The 19,154-nt window shown below is 40.4% G+C and overlaps 1 protein-coding gene across 8 annotated transcripts in view; it reads left to right on the forward strand.

Moving 5' to 3' along the window:
- DDR2 (discoidin domain receptor tyrosine kinase 2) overlaps positions 1–19,154 on the forward strand; it is a 178,879-nt gene that overhangs the window by 121,969 nt on the left and 37,756 nt on the right. For all 8 annotated transcript variants that reach the window (XM_070366682.1, XM_070366681.1, XM_070366684.1 and 5 more), the window contains 4 exons: positions 8,802–8,904; positions 10,496–10,727; positions 11,050–11,197; positions 11,577–11,682. In XM_070366682.1, the coding sequence (XP_070222783.1) occupies positions 8,802–8,904; positions 10,496–10,727; positions 11,050–11,197; positions 11,577–11,682 (589 nt within the window). The remainder of the gene's footprint in view (positions 1–8,801; positions 8,905–10,495; positions 10,728–11,049; positions 11,198–11,576; positions 11,683–19,154) is intronic.

Raw genomic sequence — 19,154 nt, forward strand, 5'->3', positions numbered from 1 at the left:
AGTATTTACTCAATGAAAGGTCTTGGGCAATTATTTAAATTCTTTCCAGTAAAGTGGGTAATAAGTGGGAAACCTGAAATAATAAGTAAGAAAACGCTTATCTTGTTGCCTGACACTTGATAAGTGCTTCTAAATGAATGTTATTATTACATATTTCATCAAATTTAAGAAACTGCTGACTCTAAGAAGTGTCATTACTTTCTGTGCCTCTAAGGAAAGAAAAACACTGATGAACCATGACTCACTATTTGCTTGCAAGATGCATTCAGATTTTAGGGACGTTCACATGTGGGAAAAAATGGGAAATACGGTGTTCCACTTCTCTTTCCTCCACCCTGTAAAGGTAATTATGTTATTAAATTAAATACTTCAACAGTAAATGCAGATCTGTGAAGAAGAAGCATACAACATATGAGAAGATCAGCAAGGAGACCAGTGTGGCTGATGGGAAGGGTGGAGTGGAGATGAGGTTAAGGACAGTCAGGGGGCAGGCTATGTGTGAAGATTTTTAATTTCATTACAAGTGAGATGGGAAGTTAATGGAGAGCTTTGAACAGAAGATTTACATGCTGTCATTTATATTGTAGTGGATACATGGGGACTTGCCTGGAGAATCCCAGGGACAGGGGAGCCTGGTGGACTGCCATCTATGGGGTCGCACAGAGTCGGACACAACTGAAGTGACAGCAGCAGCAGCAGCAGCAGATACATGGGGAAGGGTAGGCTGGATGAAGGGAGGCCAGGTAGAAGATTCTTATTCTATTCGTGGTGACAGAGGACAGTAAATTGGCCTAGGCTGGTAGCACAGTATTTGCAAAAGGTAGATGGGATATGGGAATATTTTTAGAGTAGCTAACAGAAGTTCCTATCAGCTGATGGACTGGATATGAAGTGTGAAAGGAGTCAAAGATGGGCCTCAAGATTTTTGGCTCAAGTCATTGGAATAATGGAGTTGGCTGAAATGGAAAAGACCCAGGAATGAGTTTTGGAGGGAGAATATTTTACCCAGCTTTGTTTTTATTCCTGAGCTATATCTATCTCAAAGATTTACCTTCTGTTTTCAATAAATGTTTTAAAGCAACTATTCTCTCCCCTGATGTGCACTGAGAAATAAAAGAAAAATGAACAAGATACAGTCCTTTTATTTTTTCCCGTCAAAACTTTGCCATCTATAGGGAGATAGGACTAGACACAAGTATTACATAGCAGTATGTGCCCACTGCTATCAGAGAGATGTTGGAAATGTCAGAAATCAGAGGAAGGAGAAATTGATTGAAATTGGTACTATCCTCCCTCCAAAATGCTTGCTTTAGTTGAGTACAAGTTTATTAGACGGCCAAAGGAGGACGCTACATAATAACTTAGGCTAGTCTTTCCACTGCAGGTACACTGACCTCCTTGCTCTAACTCAGCCAACCAAAAATGCTCTATCCTTGTATTCCCTGTTCCCTTTACATGAAGCGTGCTCCCCTCTGGCGTCACCTGGTTTGATGTCTTCCTTCATTGAGATCTCCGTTCAGTTGCCTTATCTCAGAGATCCTCCTGGTCTTTTTATGCAATAGAGCACCCGTTCCCTTCCTGTACTTGATTTTCTTCACAAGCTTTACCGTCTTCTCTCAGATTAGATACTTATTTGCTTACTGTCCTCTCTTCCACCCTAGAATGTAAACTCTGTGACAAAAGGACTCTGTCTCTTTTGTTTGCTACTGTAACACCACAGAAATCCCCCAAATCATTGAGCAAGTTAATAAAAATAAGAATTAAAAACCTCACAGATTTGGAAAGCAATACACAAACAAATAGATTTTCATGCTGGGGGTGATGTTGGGGATAGGACTAGCTTTGGGAAAAAAGCTTTGGTTTCAGAAGGCAGAGGGGAATGCCGGAGAGCAGCTCTCTTATGGATCTGCTGAGCAGCTTGCATCTTGGGAGAGACAGCTTGCCTCCAGTCACTCTTTTGGCTAAAGCAGAGGGCGCAGTCTGGTGCGCTGGGACAAACTTTGGGTTGGGACTCAGAAATGTGATCCAAGTCAAACCCTTACTGCTTAATAGTCATGGGACTTCAGTTTGTTTCCTCATATATATAATTTGAAAATAATAATACATGCCCTGCCTATCATACTGAGTTATTGGAAGGGTAAAATGAGGTAGGCAATTGGACAGCACTTTGCAGACTGTGAAGAATTGTATTTTAGGGGTCAAGATGGCAATTGAGGGCACTGCGACATGGATGATAGCCAAAGGAGCCAGGAATATCTGCCTTGGGCAGCTCAGCCCCTTCCCCAGGAGGTCCCTGAGAGGAATATACCCACGAGGGACAGTTGCAAAGGGAAGGCAAAGTACAAGTAACTGCACTTGTGTCCTGAATGCCCAGGCAAGTACTCTGGAAGACTGGACTAGGGCATGTAGATTGTGGGCTAGACCTCCAGAAGCCTTTCCTTGCCATTAAGTCACTGGTGATAAAGATTAATACATTTAGCACACCCAACGACATGTAGAAGAAGTTTCAAGCAGGGGCCTGGAGTCAGGGTACCACTTTTGCTGAATGATGGATTCGAGCAGAAGAGAGGACCATGCCCTGTGTGTGATTTTGAAATGTATGTTGACCTCACTCATTAGTAATCTTGGCTCTCTGGCATCTTGTATTAGAATTTCCTAATCCTTACTCCTCCCTTCAATTTCTCATTCTAGAGAGTTCAGAGTTTGAGAATTTGATGCTTTATTTGTGAAACTCCCAGATTTATACTTAAGATTTGCATTTAAGGGTCTAGAATAATGATTATCTGTGGAACCAATCACCTCTGAAGGAGAAATTATACATTTGATAAGAAAAGGCAAAACTAAATCCCCATGCTCATCTCTTGATTCAAATCTGACTTGGAAGATGAAGTGGACAGTAACACAGAAGAGTTTCAGTTGGGTGTATGGCTATGTTTCTTGCCAAAGCTGCCTATATATGATTTTGCTTAATCATACTATTTCTGGGAGAGTTAGCTGGCCCAGAATCGTCCTTTCCCTAGGGCCAGACAAGAATCCAGGAGCTTTCCTCTGTGTGATACACACAGAAGGGCCTCTTGCCTTCCATTTGTCATTATTACAGTGGACGTCATTATTTTCCAAGCCCACCATGTTCCCAAGGACAGCAGTCTGGCTGTTTCTGTGCCAACCTTGGACACAATGCTCATGTGGAATCATTTTCTCTTTGACAATTTGCAGCCACTCCAGGGAACTTCTAGGAAAGGAGTTTGGCTCCTTCTAGCCTTGTGACTTCCCTGCCTCTGTCGCCTTCCTGCCTAGGGAAATCTCACCTGTCTTCCTACCATCTCTACTTCATGCTACAGTCCCTTAACAAGCACAGGCTTTCTAGGAAGTCATTGGTTTTCAAGCAGTTTCTTTCTTATTTCTTCCCTGTCAACATAAATCTTCCAAGGGGTGGAGGAACAGGAAGGCCTGGCTACCTGCTTTGAAAAGGGGTTTGGAAATATACAAATAAAATCTCAATGTGTTATCCCATTCCAGAGGTTACTTTTTGAAAAATAACTTCACTGATGTACAACTCACATACAGTAGACTATGCACATTAAAAACGCATGATTTGGTCTGCTTTGACATGTGTATAGACCTGTGAAATCATCACCATAATCAGGATAATGACCATATCCACTCCTGCCAAAAGTTTCTTTGTGCCCCTTTGTAATTCCTCCTGCCTGCTCCTTCCTTCGCTAGGAAGCCACTGATTGGCTTTCTGTCGCTGTGGATTGACTTGTTTTCATTTTCTAGAACTATGTATAAATGGAAGCATGTAACACGTACTCTTTTTTGCCCGACTTCTTCAATACTCTCCCTCAGCAGATACTTTGAAAGTCATCTGTGCTGTAGTATGTATTGACGGAGCATCCTTTTTCATTCCTGCTGGGTAGTAGAGCTGGGACTAGGGTGAGGCAAAGGAGGGGCCCAGGGTGCAAAGTGGAAGCAGGCACTTGCCCTCTGCAAAGGCAGCGCTGGCACTCCCATGACCCTGGGAGTGAGTGCCTCCTGACATTTCGCACCCTCAGCTTCTCACTTGCTTCATTCTAATCCCAGTCCTGCTGAGTAGTATGTCATTGCATGGGTATATTGTGATTTGTTTATCCCTTTACCTGTTGATGACATATGATCATTTCCCAATGTTAAATACATATTGGAAATAAAGCTGTTAGGCACACTCCTAAGTCTTTGTATGAACATACACTTTTATGTCTTTTGGGCAAATACCTAGGAGTGAATTGGGCTTCCTAGGTGGCTCAGTGGTAAAGAATCAGCCTGTCGATGCAGGAGACTCCGGTTTGATTCCTGGGTTGGGAAGATCCCCTGGAGGAGGAAATGGCAACACACTGTAGCACACTTGCCTGGAAAACCCCATGGACAGAGGAGCCTGGCGGTTTATAGTCCATGGGTCACCAAGAGTCAGACACGACTGAGCACACACCCAAGCATAGATATGTGGGTCTACTTCTAGACTTTCTCCTGTTTCATTGGTACGCTTGTCTGTCTTTATACCAATATTACACAGTCTTGATTTCTATAGTTTTATGTCTTAAAGTCTGTGCTAATCCTTCCTCTTTGATCTTCTTTTTCAGTTTTTCAGCTTTTCTGTGATCTTTGCCTTTCCATATGTTTTTTAGAATCAATCTGTTCATTTATACTAAAGCGTCTGCTAAGACTTTGATTGGGTAGAATGGACGAATTGACTCTTTTGTCCCATGAATGCAGTAGCATAAATCTCTACTTCTTTAGATCTTTGATTTCTTTTTGCGTGTTGGGTGGTTTTTAGTATATAGGTCTTTCACATCCTTTGTCATGTTTGTTGTTGTTCAGTCACGCAGTCACGTCTGACTCTTTGCAACCCCTGGACTGTAGCACGCCAGGCCTCCCTGTCCCTCACCAACTCCCGAAGTTTGCCCAAGTTCATGTCCATTGCATCCAGCCATCTCCTCCTCTGCCTCCCTCTTCTCCTGCCCCCAGTCTTTCTCAGTATCAGGGACTTTTCCAGTGAGTTGGCTGTTTGCATCAGATGATCAAAATACTGGAGCTTCCGCTTCAGCATCAGTTTATTCCTAAGTATTTTGTAGTTTTTGATGGTATTTAAATTGCAACTGTTCACCACTAGTATAAACTTTATCTAATTTTTTATATAACTGATCATATTATCTCCAATTAAAGACAGTTTTACTTCTTCCTTTCCAATCTGGGTGCCTTTTATTATTGTTTTCCCCTTGACTTATTGCTCTATCAGGAAATTTCAGTATTCTAAAATATTCAGTCATTATTGGAGTAATTTCAATATTCCAACATTGAGCTATAATGGACATATAGCAGTACACTAGTTTCAGGGGTGCAATATATTGAACTGATAATTGTACATATTGAGAAATGATCACCACAGTAAGTCTAAGTTGACTATCACCATGCATAGGTACAAAAATATTTTTTCTTGTGATAAGAGCTTTTAAGTTCTAAAGTTTTACTCTCAATAACTTTAAGTATGCAGTACAGTGTTATTAATTATAGTCCCATGCTGTACTTTACATCCCTATGACATGTTTATTTTATAATTAGAAATTTGCACCTTTTGATCCCTTTCACCCACTTGACTCATCCCTCACCATCAATTGATGTTCTCTGTATCTGTGAGCTTTTTCTTCTTCTTTTTGATTGTTTGCTTTTTAGATTCCACATGTAAGTGAATCATATGGTATTTATCTTTGACTTATTTCACTTAACATAATGCTTTCAGGATCCGTACATGTGGTCACAAATGGCAAGACTTCATTCTTTTTCTTATGACTGATTATCATTCTATTGTGTATACTCCATTGTGCATGTATGTACATATACATATATATGTACACACACACACACACACATCTTCTTTACCCATTCACCTATCAAAGGACACTCATGTTGTTCCATAACTTAGCTATTGTAAAGAATGCTACAATTGAAATGAAGGGTGAACATGTAGTTTTGAGTATGGTTTTCATTTTCTTCAGATAAATGCCCAGAAGTAGAATTGCTAGATTACATGGTAATCATTTTTAGTTTTTTGAGGAAACTTTGCATTTTTTTCCATAGTTGCGGCACCAATTTACATTTCTGCCAGCAGTGCATAAGCAGTCTCCTTTCTCCACATCCTCGCCGACACTTGTCACTTCCTATCTTTTTCACAATAGCCATTCTGACAGATGTGATGTGCTGTCTCATTGTGGTTTTGATTTGCATTTCACTGGTGATTAGTGATGTTAAGTTTCTTTTCATATACTATCCATATGTTGGCCATCTGTATGTCTTCTTTGGAAAGAAGTTAGTTGAAGAATAGTTGAAATCTCCAACTATAATTATGAATTTGATAACTTTTTGGCAGTTTTTTGTGTTTTTTTTTGGCTTCATTTGTTGGAAGGTTTGTTATGAGGTGAATAAACATTTAGGACTGTCATGTATTCTTAATGAATGAACCCCTTTATCACTGTGAAATACTATCTTTATCCCTTGTCTTGATATATTGTGTCTGACATTCAGCTTTCTTTTGATTAACTTTTCATGGTATATTTTTTCCATATTTTCTTATAATTTATCTGTGTTTTTATATTTAAAATATGTTTCTTATAGGTTATATGTACTTTAAACTTGATTTTTCTTTTTAAATCCACTCTGATAATTCCTACTTTCTAATTGGTATATGTAGACCATTTCTATTTAATGGGAGTATTTATATGGTTAGCATAAAATCTATATTCTTTCTATTTGTTTTCTATTTGTCCTATTTGTTTCCTTTAATTCTGTCTTCTTTACAACTTTAATTGGATTTTTATGATTCCATTTTATCTTTTCTTGACTTAGTAGCCATAAGTCTTTAAAAAATATTATTTTAGTGCTTGCTTTATGGTTCATAGTGTACATCTTTAACTAAATGAAGTCTACCTTCACATGATGTTATATCCCTTCACGTAGGGTATAAAAAAAAACCTTTCAACAGGCTAGCTTCTATTTTTCCTCTTTAAGTCTTTATGCTGTTATTGTCATGCATTTTAATTTTGTATATGTCCTAAACACAATGCTATTATTTTTGTTTAAATAGCCTATTACCTCTTAAAGAGATATAAATAACATTAAAAATCATCTTATTTACCATGTGATTGCCATTTTGAATGGGATATTTGCTGTCATCTTCATCTTTGGTCCTCTGATTGTAAAGTATCCTTTTCCTCTAGATGTTTTTAAAATTTTCTCTGTCACCTGTTCTAAGCAACTGGATTATGATATGCCGTAACATAGTTTTCTTCATTTTTTTTATGCTTCAGATTATTTTCTTGAGTTTATAATTTTCATCAAATTGAAACAATTTTACACCATTTTTATTCAAATAATTTTCTGTCTTCCTCCTTCCTCTTCTTCACTGAATCCATTTACATGTATATCTAGATATTTGAAATTGCTCCACATCTTACTGATGTTCTGCTTTTTGATTATTGCTTGATTCTCTTTTCTTTCATTGTTTCATTTGGAACAGTTTCTACTGTTGTCTTTATGTGTGTTATTTTCTTTCCAATATGTGATTTGCTTTTAATTCCATTCAATGTATTTTAACTTACATATCACGTTTTATCTCTGGAAATTTGATTTACCACTTTTCTATATCCTCTATAGCTTTCCTTATATTTTTGAACCTGTGAAACACAGTTATGGCTATTTTGGTGTTTTTCTTTTCCCATTCTAACTTCTATATTAATTATGAATCTGTTTCAATGGATTGATTTTTATTTTATTATAGATACTATCTCTCTGCCTCTCTTACAGCCCAAATTTTTTTAATTGCATAGGACATATGTATACTAAAAAATTATTCATTGTTTATCTGAAATTTAAATTTAGCTAAGGATCCTTTATTTTATTGCAAATTATGTCTTGAGACCTCTAGTCCGCTTGACCTCTCCAGACTCTTTTCTTTGTCTTCTGAGCTCAGGAAATCCTCCAGCCGCTGCCTGAGTTTTCACTCCCTCTGCTACAGCCTGGATGTGCTCATGGAAGTAAGCTGTTACCATTGTGGAGCTCATACTCTTTGTTTCCTTTCTCTCAGGAATTGCTGCCCTTTGTTGTCTGATTTTCATTATGTTGAAACTCAATTTTTCATATACTATTCCTATTTTTCGGTTGTTTTACCCAGGAGAATAAATCTGGTCTTTGTTAGTCTATCTTGGCTGAAGGAAGAAGTCCATCTCTAGAGATTATTATTCTTAGCCAGAGGCAAAAACATGCTGCTGATGGGGCCAAAGCTGTGTGTTCAGTACCTTCATAGGAGAGTTTAAAATTTTTTTTAAACTCTGCTCCATAGTTTTATGAAATCAGCTATCTAAGGGAAAAAAAATGCTATGGGTCATAAAAGGTACATAGTAATTATGAGGATGTGAACTTACCACTGTTGTGAAACTGATTAGAAATGCATGTCTGCTAATAAGGAAATGGGGATGGGCCATGGAGTTATCACCAAGTGAAAGGATAAATTAGCACATTACAGGATTGTCAGAATTTGGACCAAAAGATAGGGTTGACTGAGGGTCAATGATTGGAAAACTGAATGCTAATAAGTTTGGAGGCCAGTCCAGGAAGAAAAGGCTGAGAGAGTCAGAGCGGTCAAACCAGGGCTGTAAGGGACTTAGTCCCTCTTTCCTGTCCAATAATCAACTGCCTTCTGGCTGGGGGGGTCTCTGAAAATAAAAGTAACAGCATCTCCTCTCTTTCCTCTTTGGTTCCTCTTGGTTCAGCTGTATGCCGCTACCCTCTGGGCATGTCAGGAGGCCACATTCCCGACGAGGACATCACAGCCTCCAGTCAGTGGTCAGAGTCCACCGCTGCCAGATATGGAAGGTGAGAATGCGCACCTCAAAAAACCTGAGCTCTGGGTTGGACAGATGGCTCCCTTGGGGCTTTACAGATGGCCCAGTGGTAAAATATCTGCCTGCCGATGCAGGCGATGCAGGTTCGATCCCTGCATTAGGAAGACCCCCTGGAGTAGGAAATGGCACTCCACTCCACTGTTCTTGCCTGGAGAATTCCATGGACCACCTGGCAGACTGCAGTCCATGGGGTTGCAAAGAGTCAGACACTTCTGAGGGACTGAGCATGCCATGCATGGGTTGGACAGAATAACTGGTTCAAGGGGCTAACAGAGAAGGATGACACTTGGTGGGAGCTGGTGGGAATGGGGAAGACATCATGTGCTAGTCTAGCAACCTCACCCCTAGAGCCTCACCACCCATTGCGGGTTGGCTTATTGACATGTAGTACACCTGCTGTAGCCACTTTCTCACCATGAAGTACTGCAAGAAGTGGACTATGGTGGTACCTATGGGAAAGTGCAGATTAGGTAGGACACTGGGAGTTGGGAGCCCTGATCCTCTTTTTGGTGAGTATCTGTGAAACGTCACTCACAGGAGAAGACATCAAGGACTCAATGAGGCATTGAGGTATCCAACAAATTCTTCCTTCCTCTCAAGGATACCTTACACTGAAGGGCCATTCTCATCCATAAACAAAATATGGTAGGTTTCTTCTGGTCTAATATCAGGGGTCCTTTAAAGCAATAAACACCCTTGTCAAAAACTATTTAACTTGTTAAGAAATAACCTTCTTCTTGGAATCTAGTTCTTTTGGTGTGAAGTATTGATCTCTGTTAAAATGGAAGCATCCATTTTAAGCCTTACTATAAACATCCCTATAAACCTTCTCCATGATTTCTGTCTTGATGTGTGAAAGATTAGAGTGATGTCTGGTGGGGCTGGAAGGGAGTGGCCATGAGTAGGTATCATCTGTGAGAGGAGACACATTCCTGAGAAGAGGGAAGAGGGGAAGAGGGTCCCAAAATAAACTTTACAATGATTTCACAATTTTGCTTGCTGGTTGGTCATCCTGGAGGTCATAAAATGAAACCAGATTATTTACTTTTCCCTGACATGCCCTTACTCCTCACTCTCACCATAGGTTTTCATGGCTTTTTGCTGAGCTGCCACGCTCACCCTGCTGGTTGAAATTCCACTGCATTGCACAACCCACACTGCAGATCTGATGATTCCTCCCTCCCCACTCCTATAACTTGATATCCAGGCAAGGAGTGGTTAGCTTTGTTATAAGGAATAGAGGGTAGGGAGGGTTTCATTGCATGGGACCTCCCCTGAGACCTCTAAACAAGGGTGGGAAGTAAAGGCTACATGTTATCTGAAGGTCTCCATCTCCTTGGTGGTGACTGTCTTTCTGGGTTTCATGGTGCCTGAGGGAGAGGGAACTGCCACAAGTGGGTATGGTGGTGACAGTCAGACTGGTGGGGAGAGCCCAAAAAGTCCATCTGGACTGGACTCCCAGCCTGCTCTCTCCCTTCAGGACTGGCAGCTGCTTGCTGGGGACTGGTAAATAACTGTGGTTTCACGGTTCCTTCCTCTTCCCCTAACCCTCATCCATCAAGGCTGGACTCGGAAGAAGGGGACGGAGCCTGGTGTCCTGAGATTCCAGTGGAACCTGATGACCTGAAGGAGTTTCTGCAGATTGACTTGCACACCCTGCACTTTATCACTCTGGTGGGGACCCAGGGACGCCATGCAGGGGGCCATGGCATTGAGTTTGCCCCCATGTACAAGATCAACTACAGTCGAGATGGCACTCGCTGGATCTCTTGGAGGAACCGGCATGGGAAACAGGTAAGAAGAAGAGACATCCAAACCCTGGGATGTCTGGGACTGTATTTTGACTTAGGCTAGAAGAGGAAGCACACAGATTGTCTATGCAGGTGTATGTGTCCACAGACCTGCCATTCCCTTGGAAATGTGTGACCCAAGATGAAGAGGATAGGATGGGGGCACAGACAGGGATATCAAGGCTGCTGAGAGAGCTGTGAATGAATACATTCTGCTCCTTGAATTAAAAAGAAAGGTTCCATCAAAGAGATAATGACTTGGGGAATGAAGAAGAGTCAGCATAACTTCATTGCAACTCCTCACTCTTTCTCTTCCTTCTTCTTAGGTGCTGGATGGAAATAGTAACCCCTATGACATTTTCCTAAAGGATTTGGAGCCACCCATTGTGGCCAGATTTGTCCGCTTTATCCCAGTAACTGATCACTCCATGAATGTGTGCATGAGGGTGGAGCTTTACGGATGTGTCTGGCTGGGTAGGTGTCTAAAGAGAGGGAGCTTATAAACTTTATTAAAAACATCAACCCCTGGTCAATAAAGGCAATCAAATCAGAAGGAGGATTTCCTTCCACTAAGAATTTCACTGGAATTACTAATCATCCTGGTTAGAGTAAAGAAAGGAATATTATTCATCCACCCAGGGTGTGGTGCCCCACACCAAGTTACTCTGCTGACTGTTGCTGCAGAGGAGTGCTCCCCAGGATTGCTCCTTGTGTGCCCAGATTGAATCCCAGGTGGGCACACTGCTCAAAATAGCACTCTTGAAGCCTCAGATAGTTCCCTGGGATAGCTGGTCTAAGCAGCAGGTACATCTCCTTCTCAAAGGCACTGACACATCCATGTTTCCTTTGGCAGATGGCTTGGTGTCTTACAGCGCTCCAGCTGGACAGCAGTTTGTACTGCCGGGAGGCTCCATCATTTATCTCAACGATTCTGTCTATGATGGAGCTGTTGGGTACAGGTAAATCCTGGGAGACGTTAATCATCAGACTAGGCAAATGACCACCAGAAGAGAATAATACTTTACCATGGCCTGGGAACAACACTCAGTGAATCAATCAACTAGCTAGTGTTTATTTGGCACTTATACTAGGCATCGTGAGATAAATTTAGACAAAGTAAAATCAATTCAGTTCAGTTCAGTCACTCAGTCATGTCCGACTCTTTGTGACCCCACGGACTGAAGCATGTCAGGCTACCCTATCCATCACCGACTCTCGGAGCTTGCTCAAATTCATGTCCATCAAGTTGGTGATGCCATCCAACCATCTCACCCTGTGTCATTCCCTTCTCCTCCTGCCTTCAATCTTTCCCAGCATCATGGTCTTTTCCAATAAGTCAGTTCTTTACATCAGGTGGCCAAAGTATTGGAGTTTCAGCTTCAGCCTGAGTCCTTACAGTGAACATTCAGGACTGATTTCCTTTAGGATGGACTGGTTGGATCTCCTTGCAGTCCAAGGGACTCTCAAGAGTCTTCTCCAACACTACAGTTCAAAAGCATCAATTCTTTGATGCTCAGCTTTCTTTATGGTTCAACTCTCACATCCATACATGACTACTGGAAAAACCATAGCTTTGACTATATGGACCTTTGTCAGTAAAGTAATATATCTGCTTTTTAATATGCTGTCTAGGTTGATCATAGCTTTTCTTCCAAGGAGCAAGCGTCTTTTAATTTCATGGCTACAGTCACCATCTGCAGTGATTTTGGAGCCCAAGAAAATAAAATCTGTCACTGTTTCCATTGTTTTCCCACCTAGTTGCCATTAAGTGATGGGACTGAATGCCATGATCTTCATTTTTTGAATGTTGAGTTTTAAGCCAGCTTTTTCACTCTCCTCTTTCACTTTCGTCAAGAGGCTCTTTAGTTCTTTGCTTTCTGCCATAAGGATGGTGTCATCTGCATATCTGAAGTTATTGATATTTCTCCCAGCAATCTTGATTACAGCTTGTGCTTCATCCAGTCCAGCAGTTCTCATGATGTACTCTGCATCTAAGTTAAATAAGCAGGGTGACAATATACTATACAGCCTTGATGTTCTCTTTTCCTGATTTGGAACCAGTTTGTTGTTCCATGTTCTAACCATTGTTTCTTGACCTGCTTACAGATTTCTCAGGAGGCAGGTCAGGTGGTCTGGTATTCCCATCTCTTTAAGAATTTTCCACAGTTTGTTGAGATCCACACAGTCAAAGGCTTTGGCGTAGTCAATAAAGCAGAGGTAGATGTTTTTCTGGAACTCTCTTGCTTTTTTGATGATCCAACAGATGTAATGGATGTAGTCTTTATTTGGAAGGAACTGAGAGCCTAGTTTGGCAAGACAAAGTGAAAGTGAAAGTGTTATTCGCTCAGTCGGGCCCAACTCTTTGTGACCTCATGGACTGTAGCCTGCCAGGCTCCCTGTCCATGGGATTTTCCAGCAAGAATAATGAAGTGGATTGCCATTTCCTTCTCCAGGGGATCTTCAACAAGACAAAATAATCACAAGGAAAACAGTAAATTATACAAAGAAGAACTAAATGTTGTAGTATGATAAGGTAGCCATATTTTTGACCCTCAAAACAGGACATGAGGTCTAACATAAATAATAGTCTACTTATGGAGACAAAGGGCCAGAAGAACTAAAGCTACAATGAATTAGACTTAAAAAGAAGTTCAGAAAGAATAAATTCCATACATGTAAATGCTTTAGAAATTGTGACAAGGAGACTGTTAAGACTTATAATAGACAAGGAAAGTTTCTAGGATGAGATGATAGTTGGCAAAAAGGAGGTCGGTAGAGGGAGCAGAGGAAAGGAATCAGAGATGAGGACCAGAATGACCTGACTACAGCAGAAGCTAGAACTGGGAACAGCAGAAGGACTGATGGATGCTGGAAGTGAACCAAGGGAGGGCCACGGTAGAGGAATATGTTCAGATACAGGAGGAATTTAGGGTTGGTTAAGAGATGTTCCCACCTATCCCGATTCATTCCAAGTCTTGCCATCCTTCTACCCCAGATCAATAGTTTGCTCTCTGAAGTTGATCTTTGCACAGGTTGACCTTAGCAGACAGGTCTCAATTATTGTGGAGCCCACACTGCATAATGGAGGTTGTGGGTGGTTGAGAGAGAGAGAAATTAGTGAGTCTCAGGAAGAGGACTGTGGAGTTACAGCACTTCCATTGTCTTGCTGCTGCTGCTGCTGCCAAGTCGCTTCAGTGGTGTCCGACTCTGTGTGCTGTGAAGAATAAAGTACTGCCTTCAGCTTCCCGATCCCTATCTGAAGACCTGACTCATCAGGATTTCTATTGCGAATCACTTCCTTTCCATCTACTTAGTCATTGTTCTTCCCCCTTTACATAACTTGGTCTTGGCATCATTTCACTTAGCCACACCCAACTGCCATAAATCAAGGCTCAGAGGAAAGCAGAGATCAATTCAGTTTAGTTTAGTAAATCTTTGCTGATCAACTGTTACTACATGCAAGGAATTTGGTAGGGATTCAAATATAGTAAAGTCATTGATCCTACCTTTAAGAAGTTCACAGTTTATTAGCCATCTGTATGTCTTCTTTGGAGAAACATCTGTTTAGGTGTTCTGCCTATTTTTTTTAATTTGGTTGCTTTTCCATAAGCCTATTCTCTATGTCTGTTTCTCCATTGCTGCCCTATAAATAAGTTCTTCAGTAACATTTTTCTAGATTCCATATATATGCATTAGAATACGATATTTATCTTTGTCTTTCAGACTTACTTCACTCTGTATAATAGGTTCTAGGTTCATCCACCTCATTAAGACTGACTCAAATGTGTCTTCCTTTTTATGTCTGAGTAATATTCCATTGTGTACCACACCTTCTTTATCCATTCATCTGTTGATAGACATCTATGTTGCTTCCTTGTTCTGCTGCTACTGCTAAGTCGCTTCAGTCGTGTCCGACTCTGTGCGACCCCACAGACGGCAGCCCACTAGGCTCCTCTGTCCCTGGGATTCTCCAGGCAAGAATACTGGAGTGGGTTGCCATTTCCTTCTCCAGTGCATGAAAGTGAAAAGTGAAAGTGAAGTCACTCAGTTGTGCCCGACTCTTAGTAACCCCATGGACTGCAGCCTACCAGGCTCCTCTGTCCGTGGGATTTTCCAGGCAAGAGTACTGGAGTGGGTTGCCATTGCCTTCTCCGGAGTGGCTTGCCATTGCCTTCTCCAGCTTCCTTGTTCTAGCTATTGTAAATAGTGCTGCAGTGAACAACGGGATACATGTGTCTTTTTCAATTTTGGTTTCCTCAGGGTATATGCCTAGGAGTGAGATTGCTGGGTCACATGGTGGTTTTATTCCTAGCTTTTTAAGGAATCTCCGTACTGTCTTCCAGAGTTGCTGTATCAATTTACATTCCCACCAACAGTGCAGGAGCGTTCCCTCTTCTCCACACCCCCTCCAGCATTTATTGTTTGTAGACTTTTTGATGATGGCCATTCTGACCACTGTGAGGTGATATCTCATTGTAGTTTTGATTTGCATTTCTCTAATAATGAACTGAACTGAACTGAATAATAAGTGATGTTGAGCATCTTCTCATGTTTGTCAGCCATATGTATGTCTTCTTTAGAGATATGTCTGTTTAGGTCTTTTCCGCACTTTTTGATTGGGTTGTTTGTTTTTCTGGCATTGAGTTGTATGAGCTGCTTGTATATTTTGGAAATTAATCCTTTGCCAGTTGTTTCATTTGCTATTATTTTTCTCCCATTCTGAGGTTTGTCTTTTCACCTTGCTTATAGTTTCCTTTGCTGTGCAAAAGCTTTTAAGTTTAATCAGGTCCCACTTGTTTCCTTTTGTTTTTATTTCTGTTACTCTAGGGGTGGGTCATAGAGGATCTTGCTTTGATTTATGTCATCGAGTGTTCTGCCTATGTTTTCCCCTAAGAGTTTTAAAGTTTCTGGTCTTACATTTAGGTCTTTAATCCATTTTGAGTTTATCTTTGTGTATGGTGTTAGGAGGCGTTCTAGTTTCATTCTTTTACACGTATCTGTCCAGTTTTCCCAGCACCATTTATTGAAGAGGCTGTCTTTGCCCCATTGTATATTCTTGCCTCCTTTGTCAAAAAATAAGGTACCCGTAGGTGCATGGGTTTATTTCTGGGCTTCATATCTTGTTCCGTTGGTCTATATTTCTGTTTTTGTGCCAGTACCATACTGTCTTGATGACTGTAGCTTTGTAGTATAATATGAAGTCAGGAAGGTTGATTTCTCCAGCTCCCTTCTTCTTTCTCAAGACTGCTTTGGCTATTTGGGGTCTTTTATGTTTCCATATGAATTGTGAAATTTTTTGTTCTAGTTCTGTGAAAAATGCCATTGGTAATTTGATAGGGATTGCACTGAATCTGTAGGTCACATTTGGTAGTATAGTCATTTTTCACAATGTTAATTCTTCTTACTCAGGAACATGGAATATCTCTCCATCTGTTTATGTCATATTTGATTTCTTTCATTAGTGTCTTATAATTTTCTGTGTACAGTTCTTTTGTCTCCTTAGGTAAGTTTATTCCTAGATATTTTATTCTTTTTGTTGCAATGGTGAATGGGATTGATTCCTTAATTTATCTTTCTGATTTCATTGTTAGTATATAGAAATGCAAGTTATTTCTGTGTATTGATTTTGTATCCTGCAACTTTGCTAATTTCACTGATTAGCTCTAGTAATTTTCTAATACTATCTTTAGGGTTTTTTATGTACAGTATCATGTCATCTGCAAACAATGAGAGCTTTACTTCTTTTCCAATCTGGATTCTTTGTATTTCTTTTTCTTCTCTGATTGCTGTAGCTAGGATTTTCAGAACTATGTTGAATAATGGTGATGAATGTGGACACACTTGTCTTGTTCCTGATCTTAGGGGAACACTTTCAGTTTTTTACCATTGAGAATAATGTTTGCTGTAGACTTACCATATACGGCCTTTACTATGTTGAGGTAGGTTCCTTCTATGCCCATTTTTTTTGAAGAGTTTTAATCATAAATGAGTGCTGAATTTTGACAAAGGCTTTTTCTGCATCTATTGAGACTGTCATATGATTTTTATCTTTCAATTTGTTAACATGATGTATCACATTGATTGATATTCATATATTGAAGAATCCTTGCATTCCTGGAATAAATCCAACTTGATCATGGTGTATGTGCTTTTTGATGTGTTGCTGAATTCTGTTTGCTAAAATTTTGTTGAGCATTTTTGCATCTATGTTCAGCAGTGATATCGGCCTGTAGTTTTCTTTTTTTGTATTGTCTTTGTCTGGTTTTGGTATCAGGGTGATGGTGGCCTCATAGACTGAGTTTGGGAGTATTCCTTCCTCTGCAGTTTTTTGAAAGAGTTTTAGAAGGATAGGCATTAGCTCTTGATAGAATTATCCTGTGAAGCCATCTGGTCCTGGGCTTTTGTTTTTAGGGAGATTTTTGATCATAGCTTCAATTTCAGTGCTTGTAATTGGGTTGTTCATAATTTCTATTTCTTCCTGGTTCAGTCTTGGAAGATTGAAGCTTTCTAAGAATCCGTCTGTTTCTTCCAGGTTATCCATTTCATTGCCATATAGTTGTTTATAGTAGTCTCTTATAATCCTTTGTATCTTTGCATTGTCTGTTGTAAGCTCTCCTTTTTCATTTATAATTTTGTTGAATTTATTCTTCTTTCATTTTTTCTTAATGAGCCTGGCTAAAGGTTTGTCAATTTTTTTTTATCTTCTCCAAGAACCAAATTTTAGTTTTACTAATCTTTACTGTTGTTTCTTTCATTTTTTTTCCGATTATTTCTGCTCTGATTGTTATGATTTCTTTCCTTCTAATTTTGTTATTTTTTTTTTTTTGTTCTTCTTTTCCCAGTTGTTTTAGGTGTAAAGTTAGGTTGTCTATTTGATGTTTTTCTTCTTTCTTGAGGTAGGATTGTATTGCTATAAACTTCCCTTTTAGAACTGCTTTTGCTGCATCCCATAGATTTTGAGTTATTGTGTTTTCATTGTCATTTGTTTCTAGAAATTTTTTAATTTTTCTTTTGATTTCTTCAGTAACCTGTTGGTTATTTAGAAATGTATTGTTTAATCTCCATTTGATTTTATTTTTTACAGTTTTTTCCTTGTAATTGATATCTAGTGCCGAGGTCCAGCCCCGGCTCATCCAGGGAGTTCGAAGCAGGGACGGCATTGGCGAGGATCAGGATACAATAGCTTCAATTAGATATTAATTAGAGATGTAAAGAGTAATAGAATGAGGATAGCTCAGTAGGAAAATTCAGTGGAGAAAAGAGGCTGAGTAGCTTGGTTTACGCGGGAGACCAATAAAACTTCAAGACAAGAAGTTTGCACCACTTACGTAGGCCGCAGGCGTCCTTCCATTCTCCCGAAGGAGAGGAGACCCTGAGGCCTCCCCAGTCGGATCTTAGAAGCCCAGGCATAATTAGTAAGCATGGCAGGTTCCGTGCTCCAGATGGAGACTCAGCCAGAGTGAGAGAGAGTGTGACATGGGGAGACCTGTATTTCGAGAAACTGATCCCAATTCTTTATTTTCCATGGTCTACTTTTATACACTGAGATGTTATGCAAAAGTCACATAGGGTCAGCAGTCCTGACTTTTATCAAAGTCAGGTGCTTCATACAAATGTATACAGAGGTCTTAGGGGTGTTACATCATCTTCTGGCCAGGGGGCCTGCTGACAATTTATGACCCTCTCCTTGTGACAGCGGTCAGTCAACCAGGACACTTATTTCTCCAGGGGTGATTATTCTTAAAAAAGACTCCACCTTCTGAAGGTACCAGATAAAGTTACATTCCTATAGGGTGAGGGTGTAGTGGGTTTTAATTAAGGAAAGAATTTACTTAGCCTAAGGTCTGACGTGATTAATATCAAAGGTTAATACTTATTTCTTCTATATATTCATTAATGTGTGTAAGGGCAGGGGATGTGGAGACTTAGCAACAAACATTGGCTCAACAAATGAAAAACCCTTCACCAATACAATTTCTAATCAGCCTATTATACTTATACTAATAGTTTTCTAACTTCTCTAAGAATCTGTTTTTAGAAGGTTTAAACCATCTCGTGCCTCTCACAGTTGGGAGGCTGTGAGCAATCACATGTGGCTGGACAAGCCTGTCAGGCAGGCTAGAGAACCTTCAGAGGAGTTTGTAGGTTAAAACACTCTTGTCACGCCCAGGAGTTTTTATTAACTGGAGCTCTAAGTTAACTCCTTCTCCGAAAGAGGTGGTGGGGGACAGCCCCCCGTAAAGTCAGAGGTGTAGGTGAGAGCACAAAGTAGTAAAGTAGGCAGGCTCTGGTTATGGGGGTAGATGCTCGAGAATTTCCAGGGGGACTCCTGAGGCTCGATCCCGCCTTTGTGTATGTCGAGCCTTCTTCCTCATGACCTTTGCCACAGGCGGAGGTCCTCCCACCGGCTCCCTGCAATCTAGTCTCAGTG

The sequence above is a fragment of the Bos mutus genome, chromosome 3 (assembly GCF_027580195.1).
Source record: "Bos mutus isolate GX-2022 chromosome 3, NWIPB_WYAK_1.1, whole genome shotgun sequence".
NCBI lineage: Eukaryota > Metazoa > Chordata > Mammalia > Artiodactyla > Bovidae > Bos > Bos mutus.